This window comes from Oncorhynchus keta, chromosome 19 (assembly GCF_023373465.1).
Source record: "Oncorhynchus keta strain PuntledgeMale-10-30-2019 chromosome 19, Oket_V2, whole genome shotgun sequence".
NCBI classification, from domain to species: Eukaryota; Metazoa; Chordata; class Actinopteri; order Salmoniformes; family Salmonidae; genus Oncorhynchus; species Oncorhynchus keta.
The window spans coordinates 35,393,642-35,416,940 of record NC_068439.1 but is presented as its reverse complement, the minus strand read 5'-3'; the positions used below and the strand labels follow the sequence as shown (position 1 = coordinate 35,416,940).

The following is a 23,299-nucleotide window of genomic DNA, read 5'->3' as shown; positions in this document are numbered from 1 at the left end:
ATGTGCTTTTCAGCTTCTCTTGCCTGTCACTCTTCAAGGTGTTTCTAGAGGATATTTAAACCAACAACACTCCCTCTTTCACAATGGACTCTGTTCCAATATAAAACATTGTGTATAGGCAACGGCCTCAGGCCTTGGCTGCATGTATACCACTGTACACACACACACACACACACACAGAGAGGGCCTGGTCTTGGCAGAGCTCAGCAAAAGTCCATCGCCTGAATGAAGGAAATCTATGGCCCATTGTGCTTCTTGATTACACTAGGGGCAGCCGGCAGATAGGATCGGGCCTGGAACAAGATAACAGTGCCTTTATCAATGTTTTTCAGCATGAGAAGTTGGAGCTGTTGGTTAATAAGTAACATGGGGCTGTTTTTATATCGGGCCTCCAAATGATGACTTCTGTAATGAATCTTACACAATGACTGATGGTAGTCATCAGACTACTGAGCCACTGCGGCACTTACTGCACTACAGGTCCTGTTTTAGAACCCAATTAATGGAACATGCTGTATTGATGGATGAAGTTATCATAAAATTATAATGCGTTAAACTAGGGATTAAAGGATCCAAAATGTATGTACATTCGTTTGAATCATGCAGAGACATTTATCATATAGAAGTGTGTGTGTATTTGCAAATGTGTGTTGATATATGACCCTATATGGTCATTGAAAACACAAGCTAAGGAGATACTATCTGAAACTAACCATCTACGCTGTATACAACCGAGAACAGTATTACATGTTTTTCTAATCAAGGGCTTAAACAGATATTGATGCATGCTAAGTAAAGAAAGTGGCAACATCAGTAAATTCTCTCTAGATTCAAAACACTTTTTAAAGGCTGAATCAATCAAACTTTGGACTTGTTTTTCCTAGATGGGATCTGTCAAGCCTGATTTCCCCCAAAAACAGCAATTCTCTGTCACTTTTCGTACTCAAAACTCTAAACATCAGTCTTGTCCCAATCTCACACTACTTCATACACTGTTCTCTGTTCCTGTTTGAGTTTCCCCACAGCTACCTCACTTCCTTTTCACTGTCAGGTTCCATTTCCTGTGCGTCCGGTGAATTCGCACAGGCAGTCTCACCTTCTGCGCTTTGGGCCAAATCCCCCTTTCCCTCCCTCTTTCTCCCTCCCCCTGTGCTCCTTTTATTAAGTTCTGTATGGAAGGAGAGGAAGTGGGTAGAGGCTAAACACCCTCCCTCTGTACCCAACAGCGCTCTTAAAAACAACCCATTCACTCGTGCACTGGAAAACAAGTCCCCATGTATAAGGAGTTCTATTGAGAGAATGACGTTGAACACGAGACAATCGGGTTTATTCAGACACGTTTATCACATGGACTAGTTTCCTATTTATAGGAAAATACAGCCGACTTTGGCCAAGTACAATTTAGTCAACTTAATATTTTAAAGTGTTAGTATAATCTATAGAAGTGCTGTAGTTGTACTTCCAATAGATTTGATGAGGTATTTACAAAAAAAAAATTTACTAGGCAAGTCGGTTAAGAACAAATTCTTATTTACAATGACGACCTCCCTATGGGACTCCCGCTCACGGCCGGTTGTGATACAGCCTGGAATTGAACCAGGGTCTGTAGTGACGCCTCTAGCACTGAGATGCAGTGCCTTAGACAGCTGCGAAACTCGGGAGCCATATTGTTTTCTCCTGGTAGACAACAAACGTTTGAGAAAGTTATGCTATTAGGACAAAAATGAAAATAGAAAAGGATGGAATAAATCACATTTGAAAAGAAACATCCCAGCCAATGCTTCCATCAAAGTCAGTCAACTAATTGTCAATGAGTCATATGACAGCTTGCTTATCTAGCTTTGTAGACACCAGCTTTCTCAGTTAATTTTGTATTATTGCAGATGAAGGAATCAATAAAGACATAATTTAAACACACATCCATATCAATGTTGACTTGGAGCATACATTTTTTATTTTTATAATCCAATAACGTCATGAGTGGATCACAATTGATCTGATAAACTATTCACTGGTGTAAAGTGAGATGAAAAGATCAATGTCGCCAGAGGAATTAAAGCCAGTGAAGTCATAGGTTTTACATTGCAGCTGAGCCAGAGCTTTGGCAGGAAGTCATTGTCAATCTGCCCAGTAACAGTAATGAGAGCCATACTGTATCTGATGCCAGTGTAGTTTAAAAAAAATACAGTATAAAATCCTTCAAATATTACGCAATAGTTGGGAATGAATCTGTGATTCAGAACTGTGTTTAAAAAAGGTCCCTTCTTTATACATTGACAGTAAGAAAGGGGACCACAAGGAGTGATGTCAATCTATAAAATGTATTTTGTAACAGAGAAAGATGTGAAAAGGAGGCCTCACTTTAGTGTCCTAAAACCGATGTATTTACATGGTCAGTGGTGATTTTAGCACACAAAAAGGTGGGATGAATGCCAGCTAAGCAACTTCACAACACTAAAACAATACATTCATTGCACTATAACAGTGCCCACAAACTGTTAGGGCCTACATAAAGCTGTCCCAACACCTTACCACTGCTTCGCCAGGATATCAGAGGAGCCTTGTCTGGCAGCAAAACGGTTAATTCAGCCCCATTTACTGACTTAGCTGATATGGCTGACTTGCTTAAACAAATGTGGTTTCTACTGACAATTGAGATGTACAAACTATGGCATAAGGGGACGACAAGCAGATAAGAGGCAATCTGTAATTTTGATTAAGACAATGACCAAGCTAGGATGGACATAGTCAATATAACTTTGTTCAGCACTTTTGAAATGCACTGCAACATAATTCAGAACATGGGCCATTCTTTGGTTCTGACTTGGTGTACAGGGAGAACACTTAGGATGAATAAAGGGGGCATATAAGCAGAATGAAAGCTCTAACCATATTCGATGATTACATTTCTCAAAAACACTTTATAGGCTACATATGCACCACCAAATCAAAAGTAAAATAAAAAATAAGGTGAAAATAGACAATTATTAGGGTGAGGCACATGGGCTACTAAAAGCTTACTACACCACATATTTAGTATTACTTTCTTAGCTACAGTATACATATCTCCCTGGCATATTGCATCATTTATGCAGCAGCACACGTCACGGTCGTCGAAAGCATACCAGGACCAAAGCGCAACTCGATATGGGTTCCACATGTTTATTCAATAAAAGGCACAAAAACAAGAACAAACTAAACGTGATGTTCTGGAGTGCTCACAAGCAACACAACAACAAGATCCCACAAGACACAGTGAGGAAATGGCTGCCTAAATATGATCCCCAATCAGAGACCGATAAACAGCTGTCTCTGATTGGGAACCATACCAGGCCAACATAGAAATAAAACAACCTAGATTACCCACCCAAGTCACACCCCGACCTAACCAAAATAGAGAATAAAAAGGCTCTCTATGGTCAGGGCGTGACAATACCAGACATTTTTGGACTCACCTTGCTGTGCTCACTTAAACAGGAAGGTGGCGAGGCGGTCCTTCTTGCGCAAATTTTGTCATCAAACTTTGTCATTAAAGTCTGGCATTCTCTGGATTTATGGTGCGTTCAAGACAACTGGGAACTCCAACAACAACAAAAAAGTTGAATCATGATGACGTCAGTGATCTTCAGGTCATAGCTCTTGAAAGAGGCCTGCGTTCTGAGTTGGGTGAAAGTTCAAAATGTATTTTCCCAGCCATAGCTCGTTTTTCCCCGAGTTCCCAGTTGTCTTGAACTCACTGAAGTCAGATTTTGCAGTTCTGAGTTAACAATTGGTGTGAGTGCGGCACAAAGCATGCTTCAGTGACAGCATGGTCAATTTTGAATTTTTATCATTTTAAACTAGGAAAAGAGACTCTTAATCGTAGACCACATAACCATTCCATTGAATAGCAGGGTAATGATTGCTTTGCAATGCTTTCAGTTAGCCACTGATTCCTTCCAAACCACTCATTGTTGAATTTCCGATTTCCAACTCGTTGTGTAATGTTTATGTCAAATGGCCAATGAGCACCGGTACATTTGATCTATAAATTCTCTTCGTTATTTCTCTTCATATGAGAAGGATTAAAAATGATTTGCCAGTAGATTGTCAACTTGATTCATGATGATGACTGCAAGCTAAGATTTTGAAAGTATGATGTTAACAGTCCAATCAAAGCTACTGTAGATATGTGATTTGATGTCATTTTATCTGTGGCCAATGACCTTGAACCTTCTTGGATGGGCACTTCTAATGTAACTCTATGGCAGCACCCAAAAGGCTTACATTTTCTAGCTCTACCTTTAAACTTGGTGGTGACGTAGTGTCCCCATGAGTGACAGAACACTGAGCCAATCACGGCGCACCGCTCCGTATTTTCTGCTGGCTTGCCCCACCACCACAGAAAGCACTGAGCTAAGCTGAAACACCTGCTTTTTGGAGCTGCCTTAGGAAAACAAAAAAGAGGCCATGTATGTATGCGGCTTTATTAACTCAATGATATTGTTTTTTTACGTTGTTTGCAAACTGATATGTGACAAGTATTAACGCCATAACATGCAGAACAGGAAAGCCCCAAAAATGTTGTGCTCAAAACAGGTGGGGCTCTGCCCCACTTGCCCTGAATGACGGGTCGCCACTGTACATGGTAGATAGTAATGTAATAATTTGTGTATGTACACATTGTTACATTGTACTTACAACTGAGTGTACAAAACATTAAGAACACCATCCTAATATTGAGTTGCACCCTCACATTGCCCTCAGAACAGCCTCAATTTGCCGGGGCATGGACTCTACAAGGTGTCGAACGTTCCACAGGGATGCTGGCTCATGTTGACTCCAATGCTTCCCACAGTTGTGTCAAATTGGCTGGATATCCTTTGGGTGGTGGACCATTCTTGAAACACAAAAGACACAGTTGAGAATGAAAATGACTCGGCAGCATTGCAGTTCTTGACACAAACGGGTGCGCCTGGCACTTGAATCTTTGTCTTGCCCAAATCCTTCTTTAACCTGTTTCTTCCCCTTCATCTACATTGATTGAAGTGTATTTAATAAGTGACATCAATAATGGATCATAGCTTTCACCTGGTCAGTCGACAGTATGTCATGGAAAGAGCAGGTGTTCATAAAGTTTTTGTACACAGTGCATCTACTTGTGGTCCTTCAGTAGATACTTTGTCAAGTGATGTATGACTAAAGTTATCTCATAGGACAACAAATATCAGATTGGGCAGCCCGGTTCATCCTCAGTATCAAAGTCATGGGTTGCCAGATTTGAGGCTTTTTAGTCCACTTTTTGGCTTCATGTACCTAACCTTATACTGTGTTCCAGATCACCATTCTGAACGTGTCACCTGTCCATGTTCTCGTCAAACCTATGTGAATGGAAATAGATTGAAAAAAACTATAAATACATACACAAAGGCCATACATTTTCATGAACAGTCACAATATGTTTTCTCGCTGTAAAGCAGATTTTAAATTTTTTTTTTAAGTGAATAATTTTATTTGCTCAATAATAGTTACAGAGTGATTAGGAATAACTATATATTAGTCACACAATACATATAGGTGTTGGGCTTTTCTATTTATGGATTCATTAACATAGCTCTTTGTGAATGTGTGAGAGTGTCTGATGAGGTCACTCACTGTCTGACACAGTCGGGGATCTGCACACGCTCAATAGGGATGTGCTGGGACAGCTCCCGAAATCTGTCGATAAACTGAAGCTTGCGACTGAATTTGGAGCTGTGAGGAGGACAGGACCAGAAGACATTCGTTTTATGTGAGGACACAGAGCCAACATGTCAAAAATAAAGATAAGAGAAGTGGACAGCATGATTTAGATCAAATATATACACAACATTTGTACTCTTACAGCTACCAGATCAGGGCGGCTGCTCTAACAGTGGCCATTGTTCTATCGCTGTCTCTTTTTGCTTCATGTAGTAACAGGGCCCATTGACTCAACAACAATAACAACAGCAACCCTGAAAGACTGGACTTGGTGTCTCAGGGGATGGTGGTCCTCACCTGATGAAGGGCTTGATGATGGTGATCAGGGCCTTGATGTACCAGGTCGGGTGGACAATGTATAGAGCTTTCAGACTCTTCCTCAACCTATGAGAAAAACAGAATCAAGTGTAAGAGTAAAGGTTACAGTTATTCTTTCAATCTGTCAGTATATCTACTGCGGTTGTCCACTACCTCTCTCACACACCTGTCACATCACCATGATTGACGGTTTAAACCCTTCCGTAAGACCTGTATCTTTACCAGAGGTTCTTTGGGGCCCAGTCTGTGTGACTCCCCAGACAGGCGCAAACTGCTGAGTAAGGAGTCTACCTCTCACACTAACAGGGGCCAAGCCAAACAAGAGGAAGTGAGAGGGGAAGTTGGATAGACACTGTCAGGTGTCAAAAGACAGACCGCTAGCTCTATTGGTAGAGAACACATTACAAAGGAACATGTCTTTAGACTCTAAGGGCCGCTTTGCCAGACACGGGTGAGACCTACTCCTGGACCGAAAAGCATGTTCTATGTAGAACTATTGAAAGAAGAGGTTGACCGATTAATCGGAATGGCCGATTAATTAGGGCCAATTTCAAGTTTTCATAACAATCGGAAATCTGTATTTTTGGACACCGATTTGGCCGATTTTTAAAAATGTTTTTATTTTTTACACCCTTGCTTAATCTTTATTTAACGAGGCAATTCAGTTAAGAACACATTCTTATTTTCATTGACGGCCTAGGAACGGTGGGTTAACTGCCTTGTTCAGGGGCAGAACAACAGATTTTTACCTTGTCAGCTCGGGGATTCAATCTTGCAACCTTACAGTTAACCAGTCCAACGCTCTAACCACCTGCCTCATTGCACTCCACGAGGAGACTGCCTGTTACGCAAATGCAGTAAACCAAGGTAAGTTTCTAGCCAGCATTGAACTTATCTTTATAAAAAACAATCAATCAATCAATCATAATCACTAGTTAACTACACATGGTTGATGATATTACTAGTTTATCTAGCGTGTCCTCCGTTGCATATAATCGATGCGGTGCGTATTCGCGAAAAAGGACTGTCCTTGCTCCAATGTGTACCTAACCATAAACATCAATGCTATTCTTAAAATCAATACACAGAAGTATATATTTTTAAACCTGCATATATTTAGCTTAAAGAAATCCAGGCTAGCAGGCAATATTAACCAGGTGAAATTGTGTCACTTCTCTTGCGTTCATTGCACGCAGTCAGTGTATATGCAACAGTTTGGGCCGCCTAATTTGCCAGAATTTTACGTAATTATGACATAACATTGAAGGTTGTGCAATGTAACACCAATATTTAGACTGATGGAGGCCACCCGTTAGATAAAAGACGGAACGGAATAAAGAATAAAGAATAAACCTCTTGTTTTCGAGGTGATAGTTTCCAGATTCAACCATATTATTGACCTAAGGCTCGTATTTCTGTGTGTTATTATGTTATAACTAAGTTTATGATTTGATAGAGCAGTCTGACTGAGCGATGGTAGGCAGCAGCAGGCTCATAAGCATTCATTCAAACAGCACTCTCGTGCGTTTTGCCAGCAGCTCTGCTGTTTATCACTCCAAGCCTATCATCTCCCGAAATTAGGCTGGTGTAACCGATGCGAAATGGCTAGCTAGTTAGCGGGGTGCGCGCTAATAGCGTTTCAAATGTCACTCGCTCTGAGACTTGGAGTGGTTGTTCCCCTTGCTCTGCATGGGCCGCGGTTTTTGGTGGAGCAATGGGTAACGCTGCTTCGAGTGTGGCTGTTGTCGATGTGTTCCTGGTTCGAGCCCAGGTAGGGGCGAGGAGAGGGACGGAAGCTATACTGTTACACTGGCAATACTAAAGTGCCTATAAGAACATCCAATAGTCAAAGGTATATGAAATACAAATGGTATAGAGAGAAATAGTACTCTAATTCCTATAATAACTACAACCTTGGAATATTGAAGACTCATGTTAAAAGGAACCACCAGCTTTCATATGTTCTCATGTTCTGAGCAAGGAACTTAAACGTTAGCTTTCTTACATGGCACATATTGCACTTTTACTTTTCTTCTCCAACACTTTGTTTTTGCATTGTTTAAACCAAATTGAACATGTTTCATTATTTATTTGAGGCTACATTGATTTTATTGATGTATTATATTAAGTTAAAATAAGTGTTCATTCAGTATTGTTGTAATTGTCATTATTACAAATACATTTTTAAAATCGGACGAATAATTGGTATCGGCTTTTTTTGGTCCTCCAATAATCGGTATCGGTATCGGCGGTGAAAAATCATAATCGGTCGACCTCTAATTGAAAGTGCTTTTTCATCCACAAACACTTCATCTTGTCCCGGAAACCAGTTCTTAAACACTGTGAACTTGGCATCCTATGTAAAACATGATGTTAGTACATCACTGTCCCCTGTTTTCTCAGGGGCAGCTGTAAATGGTGGTCATGTCAGCAGAGGTACCGTCGCCGAAAACAAAGACGGTTCTGCCGAGTTCCTCTGTGGTGTTAATCGAGGAAATATAGAGAGGAAGGCTCCACACCACTCTCTCACTTGAATATCTTTGTTATTTTCAGATTCTCATGTTGCTCTTTTGTAGCTTTTCAACTATACAGAACCAAAATATAAACGCAACATGTAAAGTGTTGGTTCCATGTTTCATGAGCTGAAATACAAAATCCCAGAAAAATTCCAAACGCACAAAAAGCTTACTTCTCTAAAATGTTGTGCACAAATGTGTTTACATCCCTGTTAGTGAGCATGTATAACCTTTGCCAAGATAATTCATCCACCTGAGAGGTGTGGCATATCAAGAAGCTGATTAGACAGCATGATCATTACACAGGTGCACCTTGTGCTGGGGACAATAAAAGGCCACTATAAAATGTGAAGTTTTGTTACCAACACAATGCCACAGATTTTGAGGGAGTGTGCAATTGGCATGCTGACTGCAGGACTGTCCACTAGAGCTGTTGCCAGAGAATTGAATGTTAATTTCTTTGCCAGAAGCTGCCTCCAATGTTGTTTTATAGAATTTGGCAGCAAGCCCAAATGGCCTCACAACCACAGACCATGTTTAAGCATGCCAGCTCAGGACCTCTACATCAGGCTTCTTCACCTGCGGGATCATCTGAGGAGTATTTCTGTCTGTAATCAAGTCCTTTTGTGGGGAAAAACTCATTTGGATTGGCTGTGCCTGGCTCCCTAGTGGGTGGGCCTGGCTGCCAAGTGGATGGGCCTATGCCCTCCAAGGCCCACCTACTGTATGGCTGCACCCACGCCCTGTCCATAGATTAGGGCCTAATGAATTTATTTAAATTGACTGATTTCCTTACATGAACTGTAATTTTGTAAAATCTTTGAAATTGTTGCATGTTGTGTTTATATTTTTGTGTGTGTGTTTTCTATCCCAGTTCGCTCCTCTCCGTATAAGCTTTAGACGCTCCCGCTCCCCTTGACCTTCTAATTTAGTGTACCCTCCATGCACAACCCATGTGGAATTCTTGGACTCCGCCAGCGTTTGGAACTGCCAATCTGTGGTCAAGAACACAGTTAATCTCAGCCTATGCTGCCCTTCAGTCCCTTGACTTTTTAGCCCTGACGGAGACATGTATCAGCCCAGACAACACTGTTACTCCAGCTGATCTCTATTCATCTGACTATGTGTTCTCTCATAGTCCGTGAGCATCTGGTCGTCGCGGTGGTGGCACATGGCTGCTCATTTCTCTTAAGTGGAGATTTTCACTTACCTCTCCATCTCATTTGAATTCCATGTGGTCACTGTCACTTGTCCTCTCAAGCTTAACATTGTTGTCATCTATCATTCACCAGGTGCCCTTAGAGTTCCTCAATGTGCTTGATACCTTGATATGCTCATTTTCTGACATGGCTCACTGCTCTTCATATTGGGCGACTTCAACCTCCCGACGTCTGCCTTTGATTAATTTCTCTCCAACTCTTTCTTTCCCCTCCTTTTGCCACTTTGACCCTTTCCCAGTCCCCTCCCACTGACAAGGCAGGCAATACACTTGATGAGCGCAAACGACACTTCCGGAGGACCTATCATCCCTTCACTCCCTCCTCTCTAACTTCTCTTCCTCTGTATTCACTGCTTAAGCCACTTTTTATCACTCAATTTCATGATCTGCCTTTAACCCTAGTAAACACTTTCCCACCTTCTCCTCCCTCCTTAATCGTCCAGCCACTCCCTCCTCCCTCTCTGCGGACAACTTTATCAACCACTTTGAAAAGAAGGGTGATGACATCAGCTCATTCCCTCACCCTATCCACTGGTCCTACTCACACAGAACTACCGTAAGCCCTGACCTCTTTCTCCCCTCTCTCTCCAGATTAAATCCTGCGACTAGTGAGGTCCGGCCACCTGACAACCTGCCCGCTCAACCCAATCCTCTCCTCCCTTCTCCAGATCATCCCTGGAGACCTCCCACTCCTCACTTCCCTAATCAACTCACTGGCTGCGTCTCCTCTGAGTCTCTCCCCTCCACAAGAAACCAATGTTCGACCCCTCTGACATCCAAAACACTTGAGTGTGCTGTCTCTTACCAACTCTCTCGCTATCTCTCTCAGAACGTCAGGCTTTAAGATTGGTCACTCAACTGAGACGGATCTTCGTTGTGTCACAGAGGCTCTCCATCTCCGCACTAGCAATGCTGACTCTCTCTCCTCTGTTCTCATCCTCCTATATCTATCCGCTGCCATCAACACAGTGAACCATCAGATCCTCCTCTTCACCCTCTCTGGGCTGGGCGCAACAGGGTCTGCAGGATTACATCCTACCTGGCAGACTGCTCCTATCAGGTGAGGTGGAGAGGATCTGTGTCTGAACCACGTATTCTTACTACTGGTGTCCCCCAGGGTTCGGTTCTAGGCTCTCTCCTCTAACCATGTGTATTTGACAAATAACATTTGATTTGATTTGATTCCCTACCTTCAGGCTATGCTCAAACCCTACGCCGCAACCTGAGTACTCCACCACCCCTGGTCTTGAGTCCAAAACCATATCACAAATATAGTTGAAGTCGAAAGTTTACATACACCTTAGCCAAATACATTTAAACTCAGTTTTTCACAATTCCTGATATTTAATCCAAGTAAAAATTCCCTGTCTTAGGTCAGTTAGGATCACCACTTTATGTTAAGAATGTGAAATGACAGAATAATAGTAGAGAGAATTATTTATTTCAGCTTTTATTTATTTCATCACATTCCCAGTGGGTCAGAAGTTTACATACACTCAATTAGTACATTTGGTAGCATTGCATTTAAATGGTTTAACTTGGGTCAAATGATTCGGGTAGCCTTCCACAAGCTTCCCACAATAAGTTGGGTGAATTTTGGCCCATTCCTCCTGACAGAGCTGGTGTAACTGAGTCAGGTTTGTAGGTCTCCTTGCTCTCACATGCATTTTCAGTTCTGCCCACAAATCTTCAATAGGGTTGAAGTCAGGGCTTTCTGATGGCCACTGCAATACCATGACTTTGTTGTCCTTAAGCCATTTTGCCACAACTTTGGAAATATGCTTGGGGTCATTGTCCATTTGGAAGACCCATTTGCGACCAAGTTTTAACTTCCTGACTGATTTCTTGAAAGGTTGCTTCAATATATCCACGTAATTTTCCATCCTCATGATGCCATATATTTTTTGAAGTGCACCAGTCCCTCTTGCAACAAAGCACCCCCACAAAATGAAGCTGCCACCCCCGTGCTTCACGGTTGGGATGGTGTTCTTCGGCTTGCAAGCCTCCCCCTTTTTCCTCCAAACATAACGATGGCCATTATGGCCAAACTGTTCTATTTTTGTTTCATCAGACCAGAGGACATTTCTCCAAAAAGTACCATCTTTGTCCCCATATGCAGTAGCAAACCGTAGTCTGGCTTTTTTTATGGTGGTTTTGGAGCAGTTGCTTCTACCTTGCTGAGCGGTCTTTCAGGTTATGTTGATATAGGACTCGTTTTACTGTGGATATAGATACTTTTGTACCTGTTTCCTCCAGCATCTTCACAAGGTCCTTTGCTGTTGTTTTGGGATTGATTTGCACTTTTCGCACCAAAGTACGTTCATCTCTAGGAGACAGAACGCATCTCCTTCCTTAGCGGTATGACGGCTGCGTGGTCCCATGGTGTTTATACTTGCGTACTATTGTTTGTACAGATGAACGTGGTACCTTCTGGCGTTTGGAAATTGCTCCCAAGGATGAACCAGACTTGTGGAGATCTACAATTTTTTTCTGAGGTCTTTTGATTTTTCCATGATGTCAAGCAAAGAGGCACAGAGTTTGTAGGTAGGCCTTGAAATACATCCACAGATACACCTCCAATTGACTCAAATGTTGTCAATTAGCCTATCAGAAGCTTCTAAAGCCATGACATAATTTTCTGTGCTTTTCCAAGCTGTTTAAAGGTACACTCAACTTAGTGTATGTAAATGTCTGACCCACTGGAATTGTGATACAGTGATAAGTGAAATAATCTGTATGTAAACAATTGTTGGAAAAATGACTTGTGTCATGCACAAAGTAGACTGACTTGCCAAAACTATAGTTTGTTAACAAGAAATTTGTGGAGTGGTGTGAGAAACGACTTTTGATGACTTAAACCTAAGTGTATGTAAACTTCCGACTGTATATGAGTGTCTGAACAAAAGGCAACCTCTAGAAATCTTTACACATATTTGATATGTGACCAAGTATATTCAGATAACATAAAGGGACATGAATAGTCAAGTTTAGACCTTCATTTCAACAAGATATGAGGTTTGTGTGATGGTCTTAGCAGTTGTTTTCCTCCTGTAGTTCACTTGAAACCTTTACTGGGTCCAGACATTTAGTCACATTATTAGGATCAAGGAGACCCAGGTCGAGGTTTAGAACATCAAAGCTTTCTCGAAATGTATGTTAGTGGCCATACTGCACACAAGCCTTTGGACACTGTCGTAACCATCCTGAAAAAAATAACACTCATGACAAGGTTGTGTTCATTAGGGCACGCAATGTCAAACGTTTCAAAAGTCCATGTAGTCCGTACCTGTTTCAGTCCATTTTCTTCCATTTGGTGCCTAATGGACACAACCCTGGAATCTACTTCCTCCAAGCCTGAGAACTATAGGTTGGCTGTGAGGGAAGTCAGGAGGAAACTCATAACTACACTTTGGCTTTGACGCCATCCTCTGGTTGAAGAAGGAGGGGTGACAAAGCAGGCTCTCGTGAACTTGTTGGATGCTAAGGCCCAATGGGACACTCTTATGGCCAGCTACTTGCTGTGTGTGTCTTCCTATACTGTACATACAGTATGGTTGCACATTCAAACTCTCATACACAATTTGTTTAAGTATACAATACATGGCATTACTTGGGAATATTTACTGAGGGTTTAACTGCAGGTTTATGCTTTAAGTTGTTTTTTTGTTTTTTTAAGTTTAAAAATAAATAAAAGTACTGGTAGTGGTATAAAAGTAACCTACTGGTATTACTTTGATAGTATGGTTAAATATTCATTACTTAGTAATTACCTAATGAGGTGCAGACTTGAGTTAGATCACGATGAGTCACAAATTCGATGACTTGAGACTCGACATGGTAGCTGATATTCTGTTTCACTAAAGGAGAGCGCAGCAGTCAGGATGGTGGTTCAGGCTACTAACCTGGATGACACAACCCATGTGACTCACAGCACAGGGAGAGCTTTGACCACACTGGTCTGATTGGTTCTCTCAAATGTAGTTATTTTCCTCGGGGGTTGAGACCTCTTGTTGTTTGGGTTTGAAAATCAAAACATTGTAATGAAAGGGGCAGCACTCTGGGTCTGTGCCTGTGGGTGTTTGAGTGACAGACACAGAGTAGAGCCAACCTGTAAAAGCACAGCCCCCATCATTGAAGCATTGTGAGGACAACATCAAAGAGCCATTCCTGACTCTAGAGGACTTTTGAGTGTTATGTGTTAGCCAGACTAATCAACTTCTAGGCTTACATGCCTTTGAGTAGGGACACTACTATATCATTCATACAACAAATTGCCCAGCTGAATAAAATATGATGTCATATAATGATATAATTTATTTGAATGGACCATAGAATACTACAAATGAACAGGTTTTGGGTGGAGTGTTTTGCCCTGATTTGCATACAGCCAGATCATATCAGTGCAAGTTGGACTTTAAGGACTGCACCCTGGATCATTCACATTCGATACAATAATTCTTATTCTACACAACTTCCTAACACAAACAACACGTTCCCAGTAGCCGAGTCCTACATTTATTTCACTAGATGCCAAGTTGGGGAAATTACAAGGTTGGGCAATAAAGAATATACATATACAATTTGGGCAATGCTGCTACAGCAAGACTATCGAATCAGCAACAAGCTTTATGTAATGATCGCATGCGTCCATTTTAGTGGAATTGCGGAAACATTTGTTTCAGAAGTTTCATTCTAAATTATCGTTCTTCCACCTGCTTTACTCTCGCTGTGGGGAAGGGAAGAGGAACATAATAGCCACCGCTTCCGCTTTGACGGAACTGCATTGTTTTGAATGTCAGAATTCTGGGCTACACGTGAAAATCGATTGATTCTAGAGAATAGTGCTAAAATTCAGTGTGTCTCCACGGTAAGATATCGTGGGAATTTCGATTTGAAACACATAGCCTATATTTAGATTCATTGCTGAACATTTACATCCTCATTATTCTTGATGACTTCATTGCGGATTCACAGTAAAAACGTTTGAGGAATCAACCTTCTGAGAGGGGCAGAGGACGCGTTCTGTGTCGTCCCACTTCGTTGCCAGACACAGAGTGCCATTTTAGGGGAGGAAGGGGTCTGTTATAACACTTTGCCATTTTCTTATTTTCTCAGACTGAAAGTAGACTTATTTTACACATATATATATATATTAAATGTACACTTATCAACTAATTAGGGAAAGTGTATAAAGAAGTAGGCTTAACTGATATTTGTCTCTGGCCCCCTCCCAGTTAGGCGGAGTGATGAGCTCTACAGCAGAGTCTCACAACTCAATCGCTGGTTGAAAACTGTTTTCTGCCCCTCCCAAAAGATAGAATTTGTAGATAACTGGCCCTCTTTCTGGGACTCGCCCACAAACAGGACCAAGCCTGACCTGCTGAGGAGTGACGGACTCCATCCTAGCAGGAGGGGTGCTCTCATCTTATCTACCAACATAGACAGGGCTCTATAACTCCTCTTGCTCCACAATGAAATAGGGTGCAGGCCAGGCAGCAGGCTGTTAGCCAGCCTGCCAGCATAGTGGAGTCTGCCACTAGCACAGTCAGTGTAGTCAGCTCAGCTATCACCATCAAAACCAAGGACCATCAAAAGTCGTGCTATAAATTCACAGACAACACAAAGATTCCTTGATGCCCTTCCAGACTCCCTCTGCCTACCCAAGGACGCCAGAGGACAAAAATCAGTTAACCACCTAACTGAGGATCTCGATTTAACCTTGCGCAATACCCTAGATGCAGTTGCACCCCTAAAAACTAAAAACATTTCTCATAAGAAACTAGCTCCCTGGTACACAGAAAATACCCGAGCTCTGAAGCAGGCTTCCAGAAAATTGGAACGGAAATGGCGCCACACCAAACTGGAAGTCTTCCGACTAGCTTGGAAAGACGGTACCGTGCAGTACCGAAGAGCCCTTACTGCTGCTCGATCATCCTATTTTTCTAACTTAATTGAGGAAAATAAGAACAATCCGAAATTCCTATTTGATACTGTCGCAAAGCTAACTAAAAAGCAGCATTCCCCAAGAGAGGATGACTTTCACTTTAGCAGTGATAAATTCATGAACTTCTTTGAGGAAAAGATTATGATTATTAGAAAGCAAATTACAGACTCCTCTTTAAAACTGCGTATTCCTCCAAACCTCAGTTGTCCTGAGTCTGCACAACTCTGCCAGGACCTAGGATCAAGAGAGACGCTCAAGTGTTTTAGTACTATATCTCTTGACACAATGATGAAAATAATCATGGCCTCTAAACCTTCAAGCTGCATACTGGACCCGATTCCAACTAAACTACTGAAAGAGCTGCTTCCTGTGCTTGGCCCTCCTATGTTGAACATAATAAACGGCTCTCTATCCACTGGATGTGTACCAAACTCACTAAAAGTGGCAGTAATAAAGCCTCTCTTGAAAAAGCCAAACCTTGACCCAGAAAATATAAAAAACTATTGGCCTATAACGAATCTTTCATTCCTCTCAAAAATGTTTGAAAAGGCTGTTGCGCAGCAACTCACTGCCTTCCTGAAGACAAACAATGTATACGAAATGCTTCAGTCTGGTTTTAGACCCCATCATAGCACTGAGAGGGCACTTGTGAAGGTGGTAAATGACATTTTAATGGCATCGGACCGAGGCTCTGCATCTGTCCTCGTGCTCCTAGACCTTAGTGCTACTTTTGATACCATCGATCACCACATTCTTTTGGAGAGATTGGAAACCCAAATTGGTCTACACGGACATGTTCTGGCCTGGTTTAGATCTTATCTGTCGGAAAGATATCAGTTTGTCTCTGTGAATGGTTTGTCCTCTGACAAATCAACTGTAAATTTTGGTGTTCCTCAAGGTTCTGTTTTAGGACCACTATTGTTTTCACTATACATTTTACCTCTTGGGGATGTTATTCGAAAACATAATGTTAACTTTCACTGCTATGCGGATGACACACAGCTGTACATTTCAATGAAACATGGTGAAGCCCCAAAATTGGCCTCGCTAGAAGCATGTGTTTCAGACATAAGGAAGTGGATGGCTACTATTAAACTCGGACAAAACAGAGATGCTTGTTCTAGGTCCCAAGAAACAAAGAGATCTTCTGTTGAATCTGACAATTAATCTTAATGGTTGTACAGTCGTCTCAAATAAAACTGTGAAGGACCTTGGCGTTACTCTGGACCCTGATCTCTCTTTTGAAGAACATATCAAGACCATTTCGAGGACAGCTTTTTTCCATCTACGTAATATTGCAAAAATCAGAAACTTTCTGTCCAAAAATGATGCAGAAAAATTAATCCATGCTTTTGTCACTTCTAGGTTAGACTACTGCAATGCTCTACTTTCCGGCTACCCGGATAAAGCACTAAATAAACTTCAGTTAGTGATAAATACGGCTGCTAGAATCCTGACTAGAACCAAAAAATTGGATCATATTACTCCAGTGCTAGCCTCTCTACACTGGCTTCCTGTCAAAGCAAGGGCTGATTTCAAGGTTTTACTGCTAACCTACAAAGCATTACATGGGCTTGCTCCTACCTATCTCTCTGATTTGGTCCTGCCGTACATACCTACACGTACGCTACGGTCACAAGACGCAGGCCTCCTAATTGTCCCTAGAATTTCTAAGCAAACAGCTGGAGGCAGGGCTTTCTCCTATAGAGCTCCATTTTTATGGAACGGTCTGCCTACCCATGTCAGAGACGCAAACTCGGTCTCAACCTTTAAGTCTTTACTGAAGACTCATCTCTTCAGTGGGTCATATGATTGAGTGTAGTCTGTCCCAGGAGTGGGAAGGTGAACGGAAAGGCTCTGGAGCAACGAACCGCCCTTGCTGTCTCTGCCTGGCCAGTTCCCCTCTTTCCACTGGGATTCTCTGCCTCTAACCCTATTACAGGGGCTGAGTCACTGGCTTACTGGGGCTCTCTCATGCCGTCCCTGCAGGGGTGCGTCACCTGAGTGGGTTGATTCACTGTTGTGGTCATCCTGTCTGGGTTGGCGCCCCCCTTGGGTTGTGCCGTGGCGGAGATCTTTGTGGGCTATACTCAGCCTTGTCTCAGGATGGTAAGTTGGTGGTTGAAGATATCCCTCTAGTGGTGTGGGGGCTGTGCTTTGGCAAAGTGGGTGGGGTTATATCCTTCCTGTTTGGCCCTGTCCGGGGTGTCCTCGGATGGGGCCACAGTGTCTCCTGAACCCTCCTGTCTCAGCCTCCAGTATTTATGCTGCAGTAGTTTGTGTCGGGGCTAGGGTCAGTTTGTTATATCTGGAGTACTTCTCCTGTCCTATTCGGTGTCCTGTGTGAATCTAAGTGTGCGTTCTCTAATTCTCTCCTTCTTTCTTTCTCTCTCTCGGAGGACCTGAGCCCTAGGACCATGCCCCAGGACTACCTGACATGATGGCTCCTCGCTGTCCCCAGTCCAACTGGCCATGCTGCTGCTCCAGTTTCAACTGACCTGAGCCCCATGCTCCAGGACCGTGATGACCCCAGGGCCATGCTGACCTGACATGATGACTCCTTGCTGTCCCCAGTCCACCTGACTGTGCTGCTGCTCCAGTTTCAACTGTTCTGCCTTGTTATTATTCGACCATGCTGGTCATTTATGAACATTTGAACATCTTGGCCATGTTCTGTTATAATCTCCACCCGGCACAGCCAGAAGAGGACTGGCCACCCCACATAGCCTGGTTCCTCTCTAGGTTTCTTCCTAGGTTTTGGCCTTTCTAGGAAGTTTTTCCTAGCCACCGTGCTTCTACACCTGCATTGCTTGCTGTTTGGGGTTTTAGGCTGGGTTTCTGTACAGCACTTTGAGATATCAGCTGATGTACGATGGGCTATATAAATAAAATTTGATTGATTGATTGATTGAACTGATACAGTCAAGGCCTTCATCGACCGGTTGTATTTTAATTGTAACTGGCAATAGGCCTACAAACGTAACTAATTCTAACATTTTGAAAAAAAATGTTTTCTTTGGTAAGTCTCGGAATCTAGTATTATTAATTTAATATGGGTTCCCTGTGCAGTAAAGACCAACGTGTTCAGAAGGCACGGAGAGAAGCAAACAAAGGGATTTAATAAACAGCTATGAGAAGACAAGCAGAATAAACAAATAACTTGCCAGCGCCAGTTACTACCGTTAGGAGCTGGTGAATCTGGGAAAAGCACGATAGTAAATCAGATGCCATATTTACATGTGGAACTCAGTGCAGAGGAGAAAATGCATTCCATACAAAACAACAGTAAAAAGGCTTCAGGGATGTGAGATGTTTTCAAGGTTTAATTTATCTAATGTTAGAGGTCAGAGGTACAAAAGCAGAAAGTGGATGCAATGTTTTGCTGATGTGTGGGATGTTCTTTTTGTGGTGGACAGCAGCAGCTATGATATGGCGATGCAGGAGGCACTAAACCTATTCAAGATCATCTGGAACAACAGGTGGCTAAGGATCGTTCCTGTCTGGGTCTTACTGAACAAACAGAAACTGCTAGCAGAGAGGGTTTTGGCAGGAAAATCTAAAATTGCACACTTGAATATGCAACACACTAGGCACTATTGTCATCCAGTTTTCACCTGTACAGTTGACACGGAAAACATCCTGCTCTCCTTCGAAGTCTTGAGATAGCCTGCTTAGTTGATTTTCCACTCTGATACATATTTTTCACAGACTGAGACAAATTTCAACGATTTTGATTACTTGAGACTTAAATACTTGGCATAAAATAACTTGAGACTTGACTTTGGCTGCATTCCATGCCAACTACATTGCAGTTTCCAGATCTCACAATGCCTGGATAGCTGTTAAACATATCCACTAACCACATCCTGAGCATTCTGATTGCACAGTTGATGACTGTAATGTAGACGGCTTGGAACGTGGTCTACAACTTGGAGACTTGACTGACATGAGAGACTGATGAGTTGAATGATTTTTGTACTGTTTTGTTACTCACTGTGGCATATAGTTTTCTGAAATAGGACCACAAACTAAGCCCATTTGAGTAAACAGAACTAACCTTCTGTCAATGGTGGTATAACACTCTCTGAGCCAGCCAATGCCGGGGAGCTTGTTGCGCTGGGCCATGGCACACAGGTACACAATGACGTAGTTCTCCGCCACCATCAGGTCCAATGTTCCCACAATGTACCTGCAATGTTTAGTGGTGCTGGGGTTAGTTATGTTGACCTGAAGAGTGGCCAATACAGATAGTGTTTTACTATTAGCTCTCACACCTGAATAGGTTGTCCATGACATACTGGTAGTTCTCCATGGTGTTTTCAGGGAGATAGCAGGAAGAGAACACAATGATGTCATTAGACCCATCTCCATAGTAACCTGGAAGGAAAACAACATTTGGATGAGGGAAAAATAAAGATGAAAAAAAAAAAGTGAAGACGCTCTTTGTGTCATCCAAGTTGATCTCACAACAAACGCTCACATTAGCCGAATTCCATTGGCCTGAAAAAAAAACTCACATTCTCGCATAATTTCCGATAGGTTAAGTAAGTGCTGGGAATCTGGACTCACCCCCATGGGACAAGACTCGAAGGTAAGGCTCCAGTACACTCATGTTGACCAGACTCTCCTGAGTAGGGTCTCCCATGCAGAACCTGCGCCACCTTGTGCCCTGGCTGTCCACCTGGTCTTGGTCAAGAGAGCCCACTCCTATCTGCTCTGGTACTGACCCACGGGCCTTATGGCAACATGATGCCACTCCCAGATCATCTTTGAATGGGAATAATGTTTCAATGGTAAATTTCCCATAATGTCCGGTAGGTAACACAATGCATAGACAGAGAGTGGTTGTGTACTACCTATAATATATTATATATATGGGGTCAAGATCACCTAATACAAAGCATATATAAAGATTATAGCTATAGTATGTATTGTCCAACATTTGTGTCTTATCTAATGTGAAAAATGTCAAATATAATCAAAGTGAAAGTGGTTCAATAAGTTAATGGGTTGATCTTGAACCTGTGAGAGTGAAGAAACAGACCAAAGATAAAGGCTGTTAGTCTGTCGTGTCCACTGCACCCTGTCCTCACCCTCCAAATCCATGTTGTGCAATGGAAAGTGGAGGGACTCGCTGTCCGAGGGTGTTTCCATGGCATCCAAGTCGAAGTCCAGTCCCAGGTCGTCGTCGTCGGGGGAGGGAATGAGGGCAGCAGGGGCATAGTCTTCGGACACTGCCGAGTCACTGCGATCCAGTGTCAGACTTAGGGCAGGGGCCATCAGGCGTTTCTTCCTGGGTCGGGGCTCCATCAGAGCCAGGCTGCTGGGCGGGTCTATCATGACATTTAATTACTAGGATTTGTATTTATATGCAGCTTTATAACAGTGACTGTTTTGTTACAATATTGCCATTTTGAATTGAAGTGTTACCTGGTCTGTCATCATCAGCTAATGTGGGGTTCCCCGAGACTTCATTTGTGCCATGAGCATTCCTGGGAGATGATCTACAATGTTAAGAAAGGTCAACAATTATATATCTACGGATTTGTAATTAGATATAGATGTTTCATTGTACAAAAAAATCAGATGTCTGGATATTTAGTATGTTGATAATATAACTAATGTATTGAATTTAGTCCAACCAAAATAATTCAGTCTGATGACCATAACGTCTGACCTGGGAATGTGCATGTCCTTCTCCTCCTCCTCCTCCTCCTCTTCTTGCGCCTCCTCTCTTTGCTCCATGTTGTTGCTGTGTAGCTTCACAGTGGCAAGTTTCCTGATAGTAGCGGTGAACACAGTTGATGTCAGAGTATCAGCAAACCATGTCCAAACAGCTATTACAACTGAGGAGCAACTTTTGCTGTAACTTCATTTTTTAATTTGAGAAGAATAAAGAGTGTGAAAAGAAATGACGATTCAAAAAAATATAACACCAACAAGTCTGATCAGTTCTGCCAAATTATTGGATACTGAGGGATTTTTTCCTATGCTGGCCTCTAGTGGAAAACGTAGAGACGTACACTGTTCAGTTTTATGGATCGCAATAAATGTACGATAGTACGGTATCTAAGGCAAGGCATTCAACACCCCTGTCTTTCACTGTTTTGGACTTTATTTTTCAAAACTTGTATTACAATGAAAATGTAAAATGACTTTTGTAAGACCCTTACATAACTTTACACCAGTAAGAACACATTTAAATTGCCCCAATATCACCACGTTTGTCTTGCTTAGATTCATGCGATGAAGTGGTAAACACAACTTGAGACATGAATGCATGTGCGTAGATACAATACGAAGCAACACATGTGCAACATTACCTTGTTGATGGTATTTGGTTCACAGGCCGACAAGCTTTTCAATGTCTTTGTAAAAAAGTACAGTAACTTTTCAGTGAAAGAGGTAAACGTTATGGCTTTGCTGAACTCATAATTGCGCGGACACAATTGCCACACCTGAGAGTCAGTCAAGGTGTGGTGTATTTATTGCCAGTGGAGCCCATCCCTGTAACCAAGGCAACATGGATTGACTGCACAAACTCTCGAATGAAAACGTGTGCATGCTTGTTCAGTAATCAGGCTATTGGGCTGTGTGACATCTAGAATCAAACAAAAACGTCCGCACTGAAACAAATGATTACAACATGGGCAGAAAAAAAGCTTTGTCTCAATGATATTTATACTATAAAACACATACAAATATCATAACCCCTATTCTGATACTAAAAGGTATGTGCTTCTGTAGATTTGAAAGGCCCATAGAAAATTGACATAATAGATTTTGTACCCAGGGATGTTTTGGGCACAAAACATCCTTGAGTTGTCAACTCATTTGAATTCAATGTGAAATCAACCAAAACATTCACCATGACACTGGATTTTAGTTGGGTGTAACCTTTACAAAAAAAGACTGCAGTTTTGAAACTGCAGTAAATGTGCAATAACTGCAGTCTGGTATTTTGGATGCAATAATTGCAGTGCACTGCATTTGAACTGCAGTTATACTGCACTCTAACTGCAGTTACACTTCAAAATTACTGCAGTAAAATAAACAGTGTTATTTTGGATGAAGTATTTGCTGCATACTGCAGTTATACTGCACTCTGACTGCAATCTTTTTTCATAATGGAAAAATTGATTCAACGTCATCACATGACAATATTGGGGTTGATGACGTGGAAACAACATTGATTGAACCAGTTCTAGCCTACATGGGTCCCATTATGTATGGCGAAAACCAAACACTACATTCCATAGTAAGAACCTTATACCAACGGTCAAGCATGGTGGTGGTAGTGTGATGGCTTTGCTTCCTCAGGACCTGGATGACTTGCCTTAATAGAACGAACCATGAATTATGCTCTGTATCAGGTCATTTTAAAGGATAATCCATCTGTCAGGTCATCCATCTGTGAGCTGAAGCTGGAGCGCAGCTGGGTCATGCAGCAAGAAAATGATCCAAAACACACAATCAAGTCTACATGAAAATCGCTAAAAAAGCCACACATTTGAAGTTTTGTAATGGCCTAGACAAAGTGCAGACTTAATCCCAATTGAGATGTTGTGGCAGGACTTGAAA

The 23,299-nt window shown here is 42.1% G+C and overlaps 1 protein-coding gene across 3 annotated transcripts; it reads right to left on the bottom strand.

Annotated features, from left to right (window-relative positions):
• Window positions 1–3,146: 3,146 nt before the first annotated feature.
• Window positions 3,147–22,422, bottom strand: LOC118398138 (BCL2/adenovirus E1B 19 kDa protein-interacting protein 2-like). Of its 3 annotated transcripts, none has more exons than XM_052470349.1 (11): window positions 22,042–22,422; window positions 21,396–21,497; window positions 21,149–21,222; window positions 20,812–21,051; window positions 20,288–20,485; window positions 19,993–20,095; window positions 19,776–19,907; window positions 6,019–6,105; window positions 5,635–5,733; window positions 5,301–5,360; window positions 3,147–4,879 (listed from the first exon to the last, which is right to left on the bottom strand). In XM_052470349.1, the coding sequence occupies exons 2-10, from the start codon at window positions 21,461–21,463 to the stop codon at window positions 5,336–5,338; spliced, it is 1,026 nt and encodes a 341-aa protein (XP_052326309.1). In that variant the 5' UTR covers window positions 21,464–21,497; window positions 22,042–22,422; the 3' UTR covers window positions 3,147–4,879; window positions 5,301–5,335. The 3 variants fall into 3 exon arrangements, with proteins under 3 accessions (XP_052326309.1, XP_035649087.1, XP_035649085.1); XM_035793194.2 differs by having other exon boundaries at window positions 5,296–5,360; window positions 22,042–22,421; XM_035793192.2 differs by having other exon boundaries at window positions 3,147–5,360; window positions 22,042–22,416.
• Between the last annotated feature and the right edge of the window lie 877 nt (window positions 22,423–23,299).